Genomic DNA, 19,491 nt, shown 5'->3' with positions numbered 1-19,491 from the left:
ACCATGGCTGGCCTCTTTCAAATGTTGAAGTACTAGTATGGGGTCTGGAAAAAGATTCCACTGCTGAACTGGCAAGGTGAGTCTTCAAGCAGCATTTCCTCCACCAGCACATCCCATCCTCACACTCAAATCCCTGACCCCTGCGAGTGCTACCTTACGGATAAAGTTGACGTGGCATTCGCCCTTCTGCACGGGTGGGGGACAGGCAGGGGGCACCGGGTACCCGCTGTGGGCTCTGCTCCGCTGTGCCGCATACAGCACTGCCGACTGGAAGCGAAGCTCCAGGGAGTTCACGTCTCTGGCCACATTGGTGACATCAAAGCTCTGGAGCAAAAGGAGACCAGGTAAAATCTCAGGTAGATGTGAAAAAGGACTCAAATCTAGGGCTGGCTTCCTCAGCAGAGCACCTCTCCAAAAACAGTACACACAATTGCCCACTTTCTGCTCTCACTGAGCCTGTTCTTCCGCCCAGCCAAGTTTCTAGGTTTCTCCTGTTTTTACTGACAGGATGATGGCCCAAGGAAACAGCAGAAAATCTCCAACCCTGGAGTTCTGCTCGGCTCTTTGTAGGCGACCCTGAGCTGCCAAGGGTTCCGAAACACCTGGTGCCAACTCGACTTCCGGAACGTACAACATGAGTCCCCAGGTCACAAGCTACTTCTGTTTTGAAAAGGCTAACCTTGAAAGTGAAGGGAGATCAGGATAAAACCTCCTAATGGAATTTTCCAGAAAGAAAATGTATTCTTTGAAAAGTCATTTGCCAATTGTCATTGCCCATGAAAGTCTATCCCCAGCCCACAGAGAACAGTGCTGTCAAACATTCTCTGTGTGCCCAGCACCTGCCGGCCACTCTCGGAATTCACTCAAGCCCCACCCTAACCTCCTTGGGACTGGGGACTGGTAAGATTTCCATCATCCTTCAGTGTGGCCACCAAGAAATACAATCACTTCCCTAGCTGGTGCTTCAAAGAGCTCACACCTGTGCCTCAGCCAGTTATGCACATACCTTTCTCTGTTCACAAACACAGCACAAACACACACAACTGGGCTTTAGCCGGATGTTATTATGTACTTACATATCTACGGAACATGCTGTCTGTTTTCCCAATAGAGACATTATTGAAGAGGATTTCTGCCACTGTATCAACTCCCTCAAAAATCAAATTTACTTTCTGCCATTTGCTAAAAAAAAAGAAAAAGTTTTTTTTAAAAAAATTAGATGCATAAAACATTAACTTAGACAAGTCTTTTTGTAATTAGTTAAGAACTAAAGAAATAAATATTTCATAGAAAAAAATACATTCTTAAATGGCAGTTTCCAGTACAATTTTCAGGAGTATTGATTTAACACATGTTCTTTTGAGTAATCCAGCTTATCTTTCTCTATGGTATATCAATCCATTGCCATAAAATCAAGAGCACACCTATAATTTCCAAATGTGATTTTTATCTAGTTAATTCACAAAGTTCTTATGAGAACCAAGTTAAATAACAAACACATGTTTTCACAAACTATTCCACATACTGATGCTAAAAGAACACATTAAGCACCAACTAGTATCTATGAATGAATATTATGTGCCCAGTATCCAGCCCTGTGGGGAATCTGAATTAAGGGGTCTGCAATCCAGCTGTCAACCAAGCCCAACACACAGGAAATAGAAAACTTCCAGTCTGTCCTGCTATCTACTATGGTGGCTTGTGCTGGATAGCTATGAGGGCTGTCAGAGTCTATCTCATCAATTAAGACTTCAAGGAGAAGACAAAAATTTAAAGAAGAGATTAAATAAGATGTGGTATAGCCATGCAACGAAATATCATTCCACAGAAAAATGAGTTCAGTGCTGATACATGCAGCAACTCTGATGAGCTTTGGGACATTATTGTGCTAAGTGACAGCGCCTGTCACCAAGAGCCACATATGTTAGGGTTCCATGTACATGAGGCTTCCAGACCAGAAAGTATATTAGGGTTTTCCTGGAGGAGCAATAGGGATGGGGGAAGGATGAGGGCTGTCTTTTGAGGGTGAGGACAATGTTCTAAAACTGATTACGGTGATGGTTGCACGATTCTGTGAATGTACCAAAAACCACTGAACTGAACTGTACTTTCTTTGGTACCAGGGACCGAACTTGGGACCTTGTGCTTGGCAGGCAGGCTGCGGAACCACTGAGCTAAATCCCAGGCCCTCTGAACTGTACTTTCTTTTCTTTTTTTTTTTTTTTTTGGTACCAGGGATCGAACTTGGGACCTTGTGCTTGCAAGACAGGCACCAGAACCACTGAGCTAATTCCCTGGCCCTGAACTGTACTTTCAATGAATGAACTGTCTGTTATGTGAATTATACCTCAATAAAGTTTGTTTATTTGTTTTAAAGAAAAGTAGAAATGCCTGGGTAAGGGGGAAACACCCAGAGAAAGTGCTCACAGCATTGATTAAAGTGAAAAACTTGATTCAGATGCCTGCTTAGGGCTGAGGAGTTGGGGCTGGGGTGGACAGGTGGGCGGGGCCAGGGTGGACAGTAACACCTGGCAGGACTTTTCGGACAACCAGATGGGAACCTGGTATGTCAAGAAAAAGAAAGTTACTTCTGCTCCTTGAGCAAAAACACATCATGGCAAAATCAGAATTTTGGGCAGGTAAGTCTAATGTCTTTTCATAGAGAAGACTGGAGAATAAAGGGACAAAGCTAGAAGTATACAGGCAGCTTCAGCCTTTGCCAGGCCCTCACTCACTTTGCCAGGCTAGAAACTTGGAAATGAGAAGGAAAGGGCTCAACCAAGAGAAATGTTAGAGAGAATTAAGATTCAGGATGTTATGGGTGATATCTGGATGTCCCCCAAAGCCTCATGTGCTCAAAGGTGGGACTTTTGGGAGTGACTGAATCATGGGGGTATGATACTGGATTAGCCCACTGATTGGTTTACCACAGCTCTGGGTATGAGTGATGGACTTACTGAAGAGGGAAGACCCACCCTGGGTGAGGGTGGCACCAACCAATAGGAAGCCTGGATGGAATAAAAAGGAAAAAAATCCTGCCTGCCCTGCCATGGACTGTTTATCCTCCGCTATGCCCCTCTGCCATGCCACCCTGCTTGGAACCAGCTGACTATGGACTGAAAGTTCTACAAACTGTGAGCTGAAATAAACCTCTCCTCCTTTAACATGTGGCTGTCAGATATTTTGTCCCAGCAACGAGAAAATAACTAAGACAATGAACAGCTGAAAATACAGAGGTGAAGAAAAGATACGAGAGCCCAAACCACCATTACATTAGAAGTGGGAAGGTGAGACATGAGGCTGTTAGGACCTAAAGTGAGTAGTGAAAGAGAAAGTCAACTGGTTGAATTTTGGAGATGTGGAGCCTAAAGCAAAACAGGTTTATGTTAAGAGATATTTCAAATCTCATCTAAAGCCTGGAGCAGCAAAGTAACTCCAAGATATTGAGCACAATATTCTATTTTTCAAGACTACTATTTTTATAAAAATTTCATATAAAAGAGGATTTGTTAATTTTAATAATAATGGTGGTATATACTCTCAGATTGCATTCTGCTTCATATGGAAGTAGTTGTTTATTATAACACAGAACATTAATGAAAATAATGTGACCTTCTTTCATAACCTCAGGACACACTATACGGACAAGGTCATGATCTCAATGGTTAGTCAGCATCACACAGAACAAATGATATACTTCTGATCCTGCTTATTCATACTACACATATACGGACCCTACTGGTTACTAGGGGAGGGAGGAGGTTACACAGAGAATTGGTCAAGTCTAGGTGGCTCCATAACAGAATTGAAAATGAATTCCTCAAGACACAACGTCATGGCTGATGACCAAATAAAACATAACATAAATCATGTATTTAAACAAAACATAAATCATATATTTTCTCTTACAGTGAAAGATTTAATCTGAGTTAATGCTCTGATATACAACATAAGCAAACAAAAGCAAAGGAAGAAAAAAAAGCTCAAATAATAATGAATATAGTACACATACAAACATACACACACCTGATATCAAAGGGTACTTTAAATTCGTTGCTATAGGTCCAGTTGTCCAAGGAGATCCATCTGTAGTCAAGGTCATTAAATCTGTAGTAAGGGTCCTGTTCATACAAGAAAGAAATACAACAGATAGCCAGCTATGCAAAAGTCAATAAAGTCAACATAAAATAAACTACTGACAGGGGCGGGGATTTAGCTCAGTGGTTTTGATCCCTGCTGCGCAAGCGCAAGGACCCGAGTTCAATCCCTGATACCAAAAATTTTTAAAAAAATACAAAAATAAACTACTGACAGCTACTGATCACCTAAAAATTGATGAACACTTGGCCCAGGGGTACAAAGAAGTCAGATCACCAACACTAAAAAATATGGGGGGGCACGGGCCGGGGATTTAGCTCAGTGGTTCTGCTGCCTGCTTCGAAAGCGCAAGGTCCCGAGTTCCATGCCCGATACCAAATATATATATATGGGGGGGCAGTTCAAATTAGACACCTGAAATGAAAGTTATGAGATATATTTTGCCGCCTGCTTCACAAGCACAAGGACCCGAGTTCGATCCCTGGTACCAAAAAAAAAAAAAAAAAAAAAAAAAGAGATATAAATGATATAGTTTTGTGGATTTTTTGTGGGGTTTTTGTTTGTTTGTTTGTTTGTTTTGGTTTTGAGACAGGGTTTAGCTATGTAGTTCAGGCTGGCCTTGAACTCACTGTGCGGTGAGCCTCCTGGCTCAGGCTCCTGAGCGCTAGGATCACAGGCATGCACTGCCACGCCCAACTGTATAGTTTCTTTCTCAAAGAACAGGCCTGGAGACTGAGATTCGTGCCTTTGCTAAACCAGTCCCTTTGCTCCAGCTGGCCCCAGGGAAGCAAGGCTCTTTCACCGCCCAAACATGTGCAAAACACCCGCTCCTCAGCTCCCCTTGCATTTCTCACACCATCTTCATACAGCCTGACTAGGTGGGAACAGAGTGGACCTCCACAGAAGAGCCCAGGCAGCACACACTTCTCGACCTCCAGACCCAGGATCCCCAGCACTCAGGTCAGGTCAGCAAACTGCAGCCGCAGATGTAAGGCCACTCACTGCCGCTGCTAGTGGCCAGCAGGCTGGAGTCACCTGAGCCCCTAAGCAACACAGGCTGCTTTCCCTCCACCTGCAGGGCAGAGTTAGGAATTCCCAAAGCCCTAGACGGAAGTCCCCACAGCTTGGCCCACCCACCTGTGTGTGCAGCCCCTCAGCCTTACCCACCTCTTCTACCCATTCTCCACCTTCCCCTTTCAGAGAAGCCACCCAGGCAAGAGTAGAACCAGAAGCAGGAAGTGAGCTTTTCAGTTCATCTATGACAGTCACTACGGCTCCAGAGAAGAAGCAGGGCAGGTTCCAGCCCTGTCACTCCACAGGGACAGGGCCAAGGCTTTCCTTAGGGTCGGCCACTCCAGGTGGAGAAGGAAGACAGCATCACTCCAGGCGGGAGCTGGACGGCCTCGCTGGGCTGGTCCAGGGCGCTGGGCAGGCATCAACACCAGGCCTGGGAGAAATCTTTTGATAACCAGCCAGGGAGGGAGTAACTGATGAAACTTGGTATGAACAGACAACCACCAAACTCATTTTTAAGATCTGGTGAATGGCCAGGTTTGGATCTGTTAAACGGCCTGTGCCAGGCCTGGTCAGCTTCCTTTGCCTCTCCTCTTCTCACACCCAGGACTCGGCCTCTCCATCGAGAAAGGACTTAAGACACAGTATGGAAGAGGCGCCTAATGATTCGGCCGACCACGTGTCTGACCGGCCCCATTTCTAACGTTACACCCTGGGCCTCATCCAGCACGGTTACGAAAGTCACGAGGAGGGAAGTGGGGGACCCCTTCAGCCCCAGGCTACCAGACCCCATGGCTGGCAGAGTGCATTGGGTCCTCCTCCAGCTCCTCGCCGCACACCAAGCTCCAGCGGGCAATCTCCTGGATACACTTGGTAGAACGCACAAACAGAATCTGCACATTCAAATGTTTTTCTCTGGCTTGAAAGAACCCAAGTAAGGCAGCTTCAGACCGTCTGATTCCAAACATACGACATTCCGGAAGTTCAACCACAGCCCCGGAGGCTTCCAACCGCCACCCAGCAGACCTGGGAAGCCAACAGGGAGCCACGTGTACTCCAGGCCAGACCATTTCTCCTGCAGACAGAAGATGCCGCCAGCTGAGGCAGCGCACAAGGAGTCCTCCCTGCTTAACCCCGACAAGAAACGCTGCCTGCAGGACCTCATGTTAACCAACCAGTTTCTTTTCCTCCCATTCGCTTCCTTGTTCCCACCTCTAAACCCTCTCTGCCAAGGTCCAGTGGGAGCTCTCTAACTACTTTAGAGAAGGAAAGGTGTTCTGATTCATGAATGGTGAATACAAGCTAATTAGATCTTTAATTAACTTGCTGAAATTCTTTTGACATGGAACAGACAAAACCAAGGAGACAGTAAAAGGGTGGGTGGTGGCCAGAGGTTGGCAGGGAGGGAGGGGTGAGTCTGTAGGGCAGCGAGGCCATTCTGTGTGGGTCTACAGTGGTGGGTACGTGTTGTCGTCGTACAGTGGTCCAACTCCAGTGGCTGCATCCCAAGCAGAGCCCTCCTGTGACTGTCCTGAGCGTGCCACTCTGGCGGAGGATGCTGACAATGGGGACTCTGCATGCCTGGGGACAGGAGGTATACAGAATTCTAAACTCTCCAGTCAATCTTGCTGTGAACCACCCTACCGTTTAAAAAAAAGTTGATAAAAATTTTTGATCTTATTAAGGGATAATACTGTACCAAAAATAAAAAGTTGCAGAGACGTAGATCGCATTTGTAGTAACTACTCTAAACACTCATCAGCTACCTTAATTTGGTTCCACATTGGTCTAATCCCTTTGATCACATTACAATTCTGCGTCCTGTTTAAAGCAAACAGCAGCCTGGAGAAACCTCCCATGACTGAGGACACATGTAAGCCATCGAGTCATCTAGCAAACCGATGGCCCTGGCCAATGACAGCACCATCAGCCGGCTATGAACCACACCTGTCTCCGGCTGACACTTACCCACTCCCATCTTCACAATAAACATGTGCAGGGAATGTCATTTTGCTAGGGGAAGAAACTAATACCCCAAGAACTGAAGTGCGTTTCCCAAGGTCCCATGAAGAAACAGAAGTGCATCCAGGAACGAAACCAACTTAGTCCAATGCAAGCCGCACGCTTTCCACCAGACTCTGACACTTCATGCCACCAAGCTTACACTTCTGAACCAGCTGGTCGCTACAACAGCAATAACAACAACTGTGACCCTGCTGGGCAAGCACTGTCACTGCTCCCATTGTCTAACAGAGGCCAAAGTTCGAAGCCAAATGGCCAGTGAGTAGTGGGGCACTGACTCAGACCCAGGCGTGTGCTGTCTTGAGTCTCACAAACACCACCACCAGGGCTGGGGATTTAGCTCAGTGGTTTCGGCTGCCTGCTGCACAAGCGCAAGGACCTGAGTTCGATCCCCAGTACCAAAAAACAAAAAACAAAAACACAAACACCACCACCAGTGAGACTGTCAGCAAGACTCACAAAGCCAGACCACGAGGTAAGCATGGCATGCGAATGCCTGCGCTAGGCACTGACGACTGACATCCACCCTCCTTACAGGACATCACCAAGCACGACCAAGTCTCACTTCTGATAATCTCTGGGCGCCACCTGCCATGTCTGCCACCAGCCACGGGGACCACTACCCAAGTACAGACTTTCCACTCCCACGCTCTGCTTCACTCCGACACCTGGCTCTACCCTGACACAGGCCCCCTGAACGGAGTGGAATGGGGGAAGGCTTTAGAACCGTTTCATTTCATAGGCATCGTTTTCTGGGATGTCTAGACAAAAGCAAGTAATTAAATGTTGAGAAACCATTTATATGAAAACAAGCAAAACTAAGCAACATATTGATTAAGAGTCACAGATATTTGGTAAACCTTAATGCGTAAAGAGAAAGACATTGATAATTCAGAATAGTGTTGCTATTTCGTATGGCTCAAGCACCCCGGACATCCACGTTAGTGATGCCCCGACCCAGCGTGGCGCTTGGGAAGCAGGGGAACCGCTGCGAGCTGGGGTGGGGGCAGGAGGCCTCCAAGCCACTGGTGTGCGCTCTGCGGGGACCCTGGGACCCCAGCCCTTCCTCTTCCTGCTTCCAGCTTCCCGGCCACGAGGGAGCAGACAGTGCACAGGCCTGACAGCAGGCACCTATTCACAGACTGAAAGCTGCCAAGCAACAGCCAAAAGGAACCTTTCTCCTTAGAAGGCACAAGGGGTATTTGTACATTCCATTCAGGAGAAGCTGAGCTCCCTAGCCTCAGTTGCCCCTCCTCAGCTATGACTCTTCCTTCACAGGCTGCATGACACAGCCCCCAAATCAGCCCAAGGACTTTGGTCAGCTTGAATGCCACCGTTGTCTAAAATTCTTCTGCTAGTACACACCGCTTCTAGCACAGTTCTGGTGCAAAGGAGTTGCAATTGAAAAAGACTCCCCATCTGTCTGACCAGAGACTGCTATTTAGCAGGGCAAACAAGACAAATAATTTGCTTAGCTCATTTCCAGGCGCCAAGCATCATGTCAGGGGCTTCAAGGAAACAGAGGACAGACAGGGACCCGCTGCGTGATGCCGTGTGGCTCTGGGAGATCCACATGACAAGAGGCTCAGCCAAGAGGAGAGGGCCACAACCACTGCCTCCAAGATGGGGCCCCAGTTGGGGACTCATAGCCAGGGACCTTGACAAGCTGTGATAAGAACCGTGTGTCCACACCGTGCAGAGTCAGCACAAGATTGCAAGAGACAGCGCCGGGGATTTAGCTGAGCAGCACTGCGCCTGCCTTGCAAGCACAAGGTCCGGAGATCAATCCCCAGTATGGGGGCGGGATTGCAAGAGACGATTCCCAAAGGCGCTTAGGGCTGTTCTTGCCACACCATAACCATGCGATATCGACAGCTGTGGTTTCTGCTCTACTTACCCATTCGAGATGATTTCTAAGATAGAGCAAGTTAAAGAGAAAGGGCAGTCTGAAACAACAGACAGTGAATGCTGTCACTGTCAGATAAGTCTACACCCGATAAAGGGCCCCACGTTTCCACAGAAGACACCGGCCTCGGCCACCAGGGTTTGCTTCCAGGAAGGGAGCTGCTGCCCTGTGGACCTCGATGGAGGAGACTTGTTTTTCATTACACATTCTCCCTCGAGAACTGTCAGCACTTATATCTTCTACCTATTTCTAAAGTCAGTAAAACTAACTGTGCTCCTCTAAAAAGAAACGAAGGCTGATAGCAGCAGAAATGATAAGGACAAAATGGTTAAGACACTGCAAGGTATAAGATCTGCAGTCTGGACCTACCAATCCAGTATCCAAAAGTATGAGGGCTGAGAAGAGAACAAAAAACCCCCCAAATGCACCAGGATTCTCAGCCTCTTTCACAGAGGAAACACTCATGCTTTTATGAGAAATAGGTGCAATCACAGAAACCAAGGACAGTTAAGATCGAAAGAAGAGGCACGGGGGTGTGTTGAGTTCTAGAAGCCCCAAGGACACTGAGGGAAGAGGGCGGAGCAGAACTTCACCCTCTTACTTGCAATCAGGCAGGTGGGAGCCAGAGATCAGAAACTTCGCCACGCAGCTCCAGGAAACAGAATGGAGAGAGAAGTGAGATGTGGATTCCATTTTCCGAAATTCTGGCAAATGGAATGCATTTGGTGGCATATTTTGAACAATACAAGGGGTGATTGAATAATAGGGTGAATGTTTAAATTAAAAATTATATTACAATAAGACACACTGGCATGAGTCCCCCTCAAATCCTGCCCCTCACTTTGTATTCTTGTCACTTTTTGAAGCAGCTCCAGAGTTCTCTTTCGTGAGTGTCTTTACAAGGTGTGATCAAAATTACTGTGAATGCTGGGGCCATGTAAGATCCCAAGGAAAGGCAGGCTCGTAAAAACATGACCGTATGTCCTCATCCACCTTATTCACAGGAGCTGGCACCATGAGACTTCCGGCTCCTCCCCAAAGTCAAAATGGCCATGAAAGGTAGATACTTTTAATCTATTCAGGATACTGCGCAACCATGCCAGCGCAACCAAAGACACTCAGGAAAGAGGACTTCCAGAACTGCTTCAGAAAGTGGCAGGAGCGGGGATAAGTGTGTTCAAAGTGAGGGGGAGTATTTTGAGAGAGATTAATGGTCATGTGTCTTTTACTGTAATAATTTTTTAAAATTTAAACACACTATTTTTTCAATCAACACTCATAGGTTGTGCTTTTGTCACTATTTCCCTTGGATATTTTAAAATTAAAGCAATAATCATTTTCTTTGCAATTTATTCTTCTTGCCAATTGGCACCCTGTGATGATGAAATGCATGTGTGGGTTTGAATCTTTGCTCTACTATGCATTAGAGGCATGATCGTGGGCAGTAACTTCATGAGCCTCAGTCACTGTGAATACAGTAATTACACCTTTTCCAGGGGGCTGTGGTGGAAACTGTATGAACAAGGATACTGAGAGGGCCAAGAACACTGCAGTGCACGTGGAAGACACCAAATGAATATGACATGAAAACAGATTTTATAGTCTGGGTGGGTGATATACATGGGTGTGTGACAAGCACCCACCTGAAACTCAACCCTCAATGGCCCTCAATTCTCAGCGTTGGGCCAAGTGAAGGAAACCTAACCATGCTCTAAACATCTCATGTGCCATCAAACGAGGAAGTGCATGTCCACGTGTGAGAATCAGAATTCTTTTAAATAACTTTTAAAAAAACAAATGAGAGCTCAATAAAGGCTTCATAGGTCTCTCTTGCTAGAAATTGATATTATCCATTGATAACTATTTTCATTTGAATTTAAATTTCAAATGCCGAGTAGATAATTTACCTCCTTAATGTCACACACGGTTTATGGAGTCTTTTAGAGGACGGAAAGATCATCTAGTGAGACCCTTCCTGAAAGCTCCTGAGCTCAATTCACATCGTAAAATGATCAAATAAAGCCCAACATTAAGTTCTTAAGTGTTTTAAGACCTAGATGGAAGGTCAGTACAGCAACCAGAAAAGTACCTTCTGTTGTCAGAATAAATTTATGTTTAGTCTTGGGACTTCCTAGTCTGAAACACACTAGAATATTTCATGGGCGATCATGGCATTGTGGCTATGTTTTATTAAGAAATTCCTTATCTAGAGCCAGGGATTTAGCTCAGTGGTTCCGCTGCCTGCCTCGCAAGCACAAGGACCCAAGTTTGATCCCCAGTACCAAAAAAAAGAGAAAAATTCCTTATCTTTCAAAGAGCTATTCCAAATGTTAATGGGTGCGATGACAGAATGTCTAAGAGTGCTTCAAAATGAAAAGACATGGCACCGCAGATGGAGGAAGAAACAAAACTGGCCAGGAACTGGTCACTGTTGGAGCCAGGGAGTTCATTTTGCTCTTCTCTCCATTTTAGTATTAGTTTGAAGTTCAACAAAATAATAAGTTTAAAAACTGTTTACCGGGAAGCTGCCTCTTTGCAACTTAAAGAATACAAAACGGGGGCCGGGGATTTAGCTCAGTGGTTCCGGCACCTGCCTCGCAAGCGCAAGGACCCAAGTTCAATCCTTGGTATCAAAAAAAAAAAAAAAAAAAAAATACAAAATGGTCTGTTAGTCCACACTGGTGCGTAAGTGATTAGGATCCATTCATGCATGAGAATGTGTGCGTGGGGACCTCCTCCCGGGACAGACTGACAGCTCCAGGGACAGAATGATCACACGTACAGCTCCTGTGAGGTAATCTTTTTATATTTTATAAACTTACACATCTAAGAAATGCCCTCCTTTGATCATTTGTCCCAATTTACCTGTGAAGAATATAAAGTAATAATAAAATGTAGAGAAAAACACTAAGAATCTGTTGCCTACCACTTTTTAGTAAATGTGTATATTTATATATTTATAACATATTTTCTATTTTTAAGTGTAAATTTTGAGAAAGAATACATCTTTATAATGAAGCTTATGTAGTCATTAAAAATTATTATGGATTTATATTTATAGGCACAGACAGTAGCCACATATCTTTTTTTTTGAGCTTTTGTCACTTTATTAACCACTGAATATTATCCAAAATTAGAGATGTAACTGTAACTTAATTGTACAACATAAAATTATGCTAATGGTAAAAACGTATTGGAATTTACCAAATACTCAATATACTTTTACATTGCTATATGAACATGTGCTCTCACTATATACTTTAAATTTAAAAATAGCTTGCAAAAAATCTGAAAAGATAAACATTAAGTATTTTACAGCAATTAGCTTTGCTTTAATATGTTTTATTGGTTTTTATTTCTTTATATTTTCTGCATTAAGTTTTTTGTTGTTTTATTTTTTGGTACCGGGGATCGAACTCAGGTCCTTGCGCTTGCACAGCAAGAGGCAAAACCAATGCATTAAGTTTTTTACAATATGCATTAAGCTTTTGTAACTTTTTTAAAAGACTAAAAGAGAAAGAATATGAAAATTTAGCATATGATAAAATATTTTCATATCAGTGGACCAAAGAGAAATGCTCAAGTAATAGGATATAATCAACCTGATAACCATTTGAAAAAATTCAAATGGATTAAAACTTTAAATATAAAAATGGAACCATACTAGGGGCTGGGGATTTAGCTCAGGGGTTTTGTCGCCTGCTGCACAAGCGCAAGGACCCGAGTTGGATCCCTGGTACCAAAAAAAAAAAAAAAATGGAACCATATCCAAGCATGGTGGCACACACCTGTAATCCCAGCACTCAAGAAGCTGAAGTAGAAGGATCATCATGAGTTCAAGGCCAGCCTGGGCTACATAATGAGACCCTATCTCAAAAAACAAACCAAAAAAAAGTAACCATAAAAATTTAAGTGGGGTGGATTTCTAATCCTATACCTCGGAAACTCAGTCCTCAGTGTGGACTCTGAGAGGTGGCGGGCCCCTTAAGAGGTGTGGACAAATGGAGATTGTTACTGGCCCTACCCCATGATCACACTCTGCCACCATCATCCCATCCACCATGACACAACATGGTCAAAGAGTTTGCACCTTCTGCCTCCAACACTATGGGCTCAGTGAACCTCTTTTTTTTTTTTTTTTTTGTACTGGGGATCGAACTTAGGACCTTGCGCTTTCGAGGCAGGTGCCAGAACCACTGAGCTAAATCCCCGGCCCTCAGTGAACCTCTTTTAAGATGTACTCAGCCTCAGGGATTTCACTGTAGTAATGGAAAACAGATTAATAAACTCCAAAGACAGAAACCATCACAAAAGAAAAAAATTTAAATATTTCAATATATGAAATGTTAAAGCACTTACATGACAATCATTAATGAATGCAAAATTTTTGAAAATATGTAATAAATTAAAGCGATCTTAAAATACATACTTAACAGGATACAAAATCAAGATTTAAAGAACTGTTTTTCTATATACCAATAATGAACTAAGAAAGAAATCAGGAAAACAATTCCATTCACAATAGCTAAAAAAATGAAAAAAATTTTAAAAACTAGGGATGGAGGTAAAATACCTCTACAATGAAAATTACAGAACTTTGAAGAAAGAAATTGAAGACAAAAGAAGATGGAAAGAACCCCCATGTTCATGGGTTAGCAGAATTAATATTGTTAAAAAGCCATATAACTGAAAGTGATCTATAGACTCAATGCAATTCCCATCAAAATACCAGCGACATTCTTCAAAGAACTACAATAAAATCCAAAAGTTCATATAAAAATACAAATGATCCAGAACAGACAAAGCAATCCTGAACAATAAGAGCAAGGCCAGGGTCATCATACCAGTGGTTATCTCCAGAAGCTGGCTTCCAACTTCTCTTTCTTTTTATTCCTCTATATCTTCTAATTTATCATGCTGAGAAAAGCTTAAAAATGAAGAATCTTTTCAAAACTCACTCCCGTGAGAAAGTGCACAAGAATGCTGAGAATATTCCTAATAAAAAGTCCCCTTACCTACGTCCTCAATGTATCATATAATGATGAGAGAAGTTTTCTGCCTCACTAAATAAATTACAATGGGAAGGGCTGGAGATTTAGCTCACTGGCACAGCACCTGCCTCGAAAGAATAAGGCCCTGAGTTCGATCCCTGGTACTAAAAAAAAAAAAAAATTACAGTGGGAAGTTGATCCTCTTTTGCGGTTTATATCAAGAATGTCCCCTGGGCCGGGGACTTAGCTCAGTGGCACCGCGCCTGCCTCGCAAGTGCAAGGTTCTGAGGTTGATCCCCAGGACCAAAAAAAAAAAAAAAGGGAGAGAAAAGAAGCTAGACTGTTCTGTTAAGCTCCGCCCCCTTACGAGAACATTTTATAACTCCGACCCCTCGGCATCAGAGGAGCACGCTTCAGGAATGTAACACAGGCCCTTGCCTTGCCTCCATTTTTTTTTTTCCACAGAATGTTTTGTTTTGGAAATGCAACAGTTTGCACTGCTGGGCTCCTGCTTTTATAACTGTTTGAACTTGGCGACTGCTCAGGGATCTTCCGTTAGCTCCGCCCCTTTCAGGAATGTTGTTAGCTCCGCCCCCTTACCAGAATGTTCTGTAACTCTGCCCCTCTGCCTCAATGAACGTGCTCGCCACTGAGCTGTCTCGCTTTGCCACAATATAGCGATTAGAGAAGTTTTCTGCCTCGCTAAATTACAGTGGGAGGTTGGGCCTCTGGGGGGGTTTATACCGAGAATGTCCTTCAAAGGCTCCACCAGCTCATAGGCGGGAGTTTTGCACTGTGGGACAATATGGCTGCCTGTCAGGTTAGAGGTCGTCACTGTGGACATGACCCGGAAGAGTTTATCTCCCTTGCTCTGCTTCCAGTCTCCATGAAGTGAGCAGCTTCTCCTCCACAGGCCCTTCTGCCACACTGTTCTTTGGAGCTGGCCAACCATTGACCAAAATGTGAGCCAAAGTGTACCTCTCCAGCCGGGAATGTAGCTCAGCGGTACTGTGTCTGCATGGCAATTGCGAGTCCCTGAGTTCAATTCCCGGTACCAAAAAAAAAAAAATTGTACTTCTCTTTCTTTTAAGTTGCCTGCAGATATCGGTATTTTTTCCCACACACAAGAAACGTGACTAAGACAGCTCCACTCATTTCTTTCTCTGCTTAATGCCTATCATCAGTACATGGCGTAATCCTCCACCTTGTGAATAACAGGGAGCGCAAAAGGCTCCCTGAGACATCTGCTGGGCTCAGAAAACCACACCCAAAGGAGAACCGAGGTCCAGCTGGCCTTTTCCACCCACCCTCAGCCCCCCACTCTACTGTTGCCCCATCTCTTCCCCTCTTTGCCTACCAAAGTGCAGGGCAGGGCCTCTGGAGTTCCCCACCTACCTCCATGCTGGATCCTCCAGGAGCTCAACCAGCAGGACAAAGCCTAGACCTAATCCGTACCCAGAGCTCAGGCAAACTGTACCACACTACTCTTGGTTCTTTGGGTCCATTTATCGCCCTTAAAAATCATTTCCTCTTCTGAAGTTGCCTGCAACCCTTTCCTCCCTCTGCCCTAAGAAGGGGGGTTACTCAAGCCTCAATCATCCTGCTCTTTGGGGTTCATGCTAGGTGTAACTCCTATGCACCTGTACATTAAAACGCGTGTGCCTTTTCCCCCGTGAATCTACCATTTGTCAGTCTGTTCCACACACTCAAATTATTGAAACTCCAGACAGTTCTTTTCACCCTAGCCATCTAAGGTTTGGATTCCATGCAGGAAAGCCAGTCAGTCACCTAAGAGACAGCCAAGGTTGGTCACAGAGCCTCCAAGGGAATACAAATCCCACTCAGCTAGAAGCTCAGATGAAAATCCTGACGTTTCCTTGACTCCTCTTCCTCTCCTTTCTCACTCCCAGTTCATCAACAAATCCCACTGAACAATTCCCGCTGGTTCTGCATTTAAAATGTGCTCTCACCACCTTTCTCCCCATTTCACCACTACCCTCAGGCTTCAAGCCAGAAACCATCTCCGGCCCGCAGAACTGCTAGGGTCCCCAGCTGGTCTCCTCTCTACGACAAGAGCAGAGTGACCTCTTGAGAGAGGTCAAAAGTCCAGAGCTCCAAGCCCAGCAGAATAAAATCCAAAGTGCTTCCTGAGGGTTCCACGCCCTTTTCCCCCAGTGGCTCCCAGGGCTCCAGGGCTGTCCCCAGGGCTCCAGGGCTGTCCCCAGTTCTGTCTTTTCCCCAACTTTTCCAAGAACATCCTTCTCCTTAAAAGCAAGAAAGACCTCTGCTTAGACGTCACCTTAGCAAAATAGCTATCTTTAACCACATTTTAAACAGCAATCCTTGGACTGGGGATTTAGCTCGTGGTTTCGCCACCTCCTGCGCAAGCACAAGGACCCAAGTTCGATCCCCGGTACCAAAAAAAAAACCCAAACAAACAAATAAACAGCAATCCTTTTCCAATCAGTCTTTTTCTTCTCTTCTCTTCCCTTAACTTCCTTAATTTTTCTGCAGTGAAAACTATATTCTGCATCGGGTCGGTGATTGTCCCTCCACTAGAATGTCCCTGTGGGTAAGATTTTGTTTCCTTCGCCATTTGACATGGAGCACTTGGAAGAGTCCCTACTCTGTCAGAGGTACTGTACTGTGCAAATACTTACAGGATGTCTAATTAGGTGGATGAAAAAGGAAACAAATGACTTGGCCAGGGCACGTCTCAAGTTCATGTGCAAATACACTATTTGCCCCGGTGTCCGACTTAAACTACAATGGGCTCAGGGGTCAACACCATAGGGATATTGCCACAGAGCAGGTGGGCGACGATGCGACCTTACTCGGGCAAGTAGTCACCAAACTCTCCTTCTGAGTAGGTTGCCCTTCAGCATGGTACATGGTCACCTGACTGACTGCTAGTCACTAGTTCTGTCGCAGCACTCGTAAGCCCAGCCTCGGGGCCCCAGCGTCAGCTTGGTCTGTGTCCCGTGTTGTTCGTTAACTGAAGATAACGCGCTTAAATTCTGGACGGTGCTCGCTGTCACTGTGGACACTCATTCCCTTCTGGATGCGCACCGAGGGGAGAGGGATTGGCGTTAGGATTGGGCAACAACTGCTGAGAAGCAAATCAGAAGCTCTGCGTCCCCAGCCGCCCGCCCCACGCGGGCAGCACTTAGGCCGGTGCTCCCTGCGGTCCGCACACTGCTCCAGGAGGAAGTGCGGTGCACCGGAAGGACGGACCGGGCGCTGTGAGACCTTAGACGCGTCCTCCTGCGAACCCGGATACGTCCCCTGCTCCGCGGAGCTGTTATAAGGACGGGAGCCCCAAGCACAGCCTGGGCTCAAGCTGGGCGCAGCGCGGGGGGCGCTCACGGCGGCGGGGACCCAGTGTGCAACTCGGGCGCACTGACTGCGCCCGCCGGGCCACGCTCGCTCACACACCTGGTCACTTCCGCCTCCCCCCCCCTCCCCGCCTGCAGCACCACCCCGGTCCCCGCTCCCCGGTACCTGCATGAGGCCGCGCTGCAGCAGAGCGCCGTGCACGCAGCCCGGCACCGCCGCGGGCAGCTCCAGCGAGCCGTTCCCATTGCGCACCCGCCAGCCGCCCCGAAGGCTGCACTGCCGCGAGCCCACCCTGGGGCCCGCCCGGCCCGGCGCCGCCAGCCGCGGCAGCAGCAGCAGCAGGATCAGCGGGACGCGCATGCCGGACGCGCCTGCCGGACTCGCTGGGAGCTCTCGAGAGCAGCCACCCGGACGCGGACAGGAAGGACACGCCCCCGCACGAGGCCCCGCCCCCGGGCCGCCCGGGCCCCGCCCCGCGGGCAAGACGCTCCTCCTGGACCCGCCCCAAGGCTAGGACACACCCCTAAGAACCGGCCCGCTCCTTGCCACGCCCCCTCCCGGCCCCGCCCCGGGCCCCACGGGCATCTTCTTCCCGCTCCGCGCCCCTCAGCTCGCGCAGAACCCGGGCTGCAGGGGCGGAGCTCGGCCGGAGCAGCTGGTCCGCGTGGCTCGTTCCCGCCCCTGGGGGACGCAGAGGCCACAGCCCTCACGGTCGGGAGCCCGCCCCGTCCAGGGGCAGAGTTGGGGCGACCCGGGCCCCGCGTGCAGTGCGCACCGGGCCCTCGGCCTGCGGAGCACAGGGCGCACATCCTGGCACGGGCGGGCGGCGGCTGCCGGGCACCGTCCCCTGTGGGCGCCGTCCACTCTCCGTCCCCCGTGAGCGCCGTCCAGCCTAAGCACGGTCATCCGCGGCCCCGGCGCCCAGGCTCCGCGCCCCCAAGGCGTCGCCTCTTTAGGGCAGATCACGCATATGGCCCTGGCGGTGTAGGGCCGGGAATCAGCGCCCCAGGACGACTCTGCGCCCTAGTTGTGCAACAGGATGTCTCCGAGGCTCGCCGGGCTCTGCGAGTGCTCAGCCACTCCGCGCTGGCCGAGAAGCTCAGAGCTGCCCCTCCCTGGGCGCAGGCTCGCTCGGGTGGCAGTAGGTGCCCGCCGAGGTCTAAAGCGCTTTCCCTTAGCCCAGAAATTCCAGTAAGGAGAACCAGGACAATTCACCAGAGTCAAAGTGGCTAGATTATGTTTTCTATTAAGAAATGCTTAGGGGGCCGGGGATTTAGCCCTGTGGTTCCGTCGCCTGCCTCGCAAGCGCAAGGTCCCAAATTCGATCCCAGGTACCAAAAAAACCCCACAAAAAAACCGCTTAAACCGGACTTGGTGGCCCATTCCTTAATCCCCGCTGTGCAGGAGGCTGAGGCAGGAGGATTGTGAGTTCAAGACCGCTAGATTCTCTCTTTCAAGAAAAAAAAGGAAAGAAAGAAGGAAAGAAAATAGGAAATGCTTAAGAGAACCATACTTTTAAGTTAAATCGGACACATGTTTAAATACCACATTGTTTCTCCGGTTTGAGAAGCTGAGAGTGGAAATAAGGACTGAAATGCGTAATGGATGTTGGGAAATGGGAAGAAAGTGTTCGAATAGGAAGGGAAACAAGGGAGGAGGGAGGGAGAAAGGAAGGAAGGGACAAGAAGAAAAGTGAAAATAGAAGGAAAAAATGGAAACAAAGCTTTTGTACGTAGGGAGGGGAGGGGACCTGAAGGGGAAATGGGGTAAAATTAAATTTTAAAACACAAAAATAGGGCCATCACTCCTACTTTCTTCCTCTATACAAGCGCAACGTTGCTTAGGTTACCGTGGAACATCCAGGAAAAACCAAAGCCCTGGTTCATCCTCTCCCTAAAATTGGGATTGGCACAGATGACAAAATGAAACGTTTATGTTGTAATCAAATCATCTTTTTCCATGATTTTCTTGAAGAATATTCAGCTTTAGGGGGATCATAAAGCTGCTAAACTTTAAGTCCTGGCACCAAATATAATCTTAAAAGTAGCCATGAGTATCTGTAAATCTGTACTATATACACTATTCCATTTTGATCATCTCATTTGATGCTTTCCAAACTTTGAA

The 19,491-nt window shown here is 46.9% G+C and overlaps 1 protein-coding gene across 2 annotated transcripts in view; it reads right to left on the bottom strand.

The window, feature by feature from the left end:
- Manba (mannosidase beta) overlaps positions 1-17,782 on the bottom strand; it is an 83,590-nt gene extending 65,808 nt beyond the window's left edge. Inside the window, exons 1-4 of one of the 2 annotated variants that reach the window (XM_087198730.1) lie at positions 17,533-17,782; positions 4,027-4,121; positions 1,077-1,182; positions 154-324 (exon numbers count right to left, since the gene is read on the bottom strand). In XM_087198730.1, the coding sequence (XP_087054856.1) occupies positions 154-324; positions 1,077-1,182; positions 4,027-4,121; positions 17,533-17,727 (567 nt within the window). In that variant the 5' untranslated portion in view covers positions 17,728-17,782. The remainder of the gene's footprint in view (positions 1-153; positions 325-1,076; positions 1,183-4,026; positions 4,122-17,532) is intronic. The other variant, XM_004866302.3, reaches the window with a different exon arrangement.
- Between the last annotated feature and the right edge of the window lie 1,709 nt (positions 17,783-19,491).

Source organism: Heterocephalus glaber, unplaced genomic scaffold (assembly GCF_053883595.1).
Source record: "Heterocephalus glaber isolate CG9 unplaced genomic scaffold, H.glaber_assembly_v1.0 deba00001688, whole genome shotgun sequence".
NCBI lineage: Eukaryota > Metazoa > Chordata > Mammalia > Rodentia > Bathyergidae > Heterocephalus > Heterocephalus glaber.
Note: the sequence above shows the minus strand (reverse complement) of the source record. Positions and strands in the feature narration are given on the sequence as shown.